General features: G+C 50.9%; 1 protein-coding gene across 1 annotated transcript; it reads left to right on the top strand.

Annotated features, from left to right (window-relative positions):
• Nucleotides 1–4: 4 nt before the first annotated feature.
• On the top strand, nt 5–1,002 carry LOC112095010 (chalcone synthase-like; the record flags this gene model as incomplete). The annotated part of the gene is made up of 1 exon (XM_024176697.1): nt 5–1,002. A coding segment is annotated over one exon (867 nt), but the record flags the coding sequence as incomplete, so codon positions are not given.
• Between the last annotated feature and the right edge of the window lie 7 nt (nt 1,003–1,009).

The following is a 1,009-nucleotide window of genomic DNA, read 5'->3' as shown; positions in this document are numbered from 1 at the left end:
GGAAGTGCCGAAATTAGGCAAAGAGGCTGCAACTAAGGCCATCAAGGAATGGGGCCAACCCAAATCCAAGATTACCCACTTAGTCTTCTGCACCACTAGTGGTGTTGATATGCCCGGAGCTGACTACCAACTCACTAAGCTATTGGGTCTTCGCCCCTCGGTGAAGCGCCTCATGATGTACCAACAAGGCTGCTTCGCTGGTGGCACGGTGCTCCGCCTTGCCAAGGACCTTGCTGAAAACAACAAGGGGGCCCGTGTGCTAGTCGTTTGCTCGGAGATCACCGCTGTTACCTTCCGTGGGCCTAGTGACACCCACCTTGACAGTCTTGTGGGTCAAGCCTTATTTGGTGATGGTGCAGCTGCTATGATCATCGGTGCAGATCCTATTCCTGAGGTTGAGAAGCCTATATTCCAATTGGTTTCAGCGGCCCAAACTATCCTACCCGATAGTGAGGGCGCCATCGATGGACATCTCCGAGAAGTCGGGCTTACGTTTCACCTCCTCAAGGATGTTCCCGGACTTATCTCAAAGAACATTGATAAGTCCTTAACTGAGGCATTCAAGCCTTTAGGCATCTCAGATTGGAACTCTATTTTCTGGATTGCGCACCCGGGTGGACCAGCCATTCTCGACCAAGTGGAGGCTAAGTGTGGCTTGAAGCCCGAGAAACTACGCGCCACAAGGCACGTGCTTAGCGAGTACGGTAACATGTCGAGTGCGTGTGTAGTGTTCATTTTGGACGAGATGAGGAGGAAGGGCGCTGAAGATGGCCTCAAGACCACAGGAGAAGGACTCGAATGGGGTGTTCTTTTCGGGTTTGGACCGGGGCTCACCGTTGAGACCGTGGTGCTCCACAGTGTAGCTATTTAGGGGTTTCGATCGGTTAACCCAATAAGTTTGTTTCTGCTTTTGTGCGGGGTCAATTTGTTTATTTGGGATTGCTTTATTTGGATGCTGCTGGGGAATCCATACTGAAATTGTCGACGTTAATATGTTTGCTAGCTCAAT

This window comes from Morus notabilis, unplaced genomic scaffold (genome assembly GCF_000414095.1).
Source record: "Morus notabilis unplaced genomic scaffold, ASM41409v2 C11359874, whole genome shotgun sequence".
NCBI lineage: Eukaryota > Viridiplantae > Streptophyta > Magnoliopsida > Rosales > Moraceae > Morus > Morus notabilis.
The sequence above is the reverse complement of the archived record's forward strand: the minus strand, read 5'-3'. Positions and strand labels throughout refer to the sequence as shown.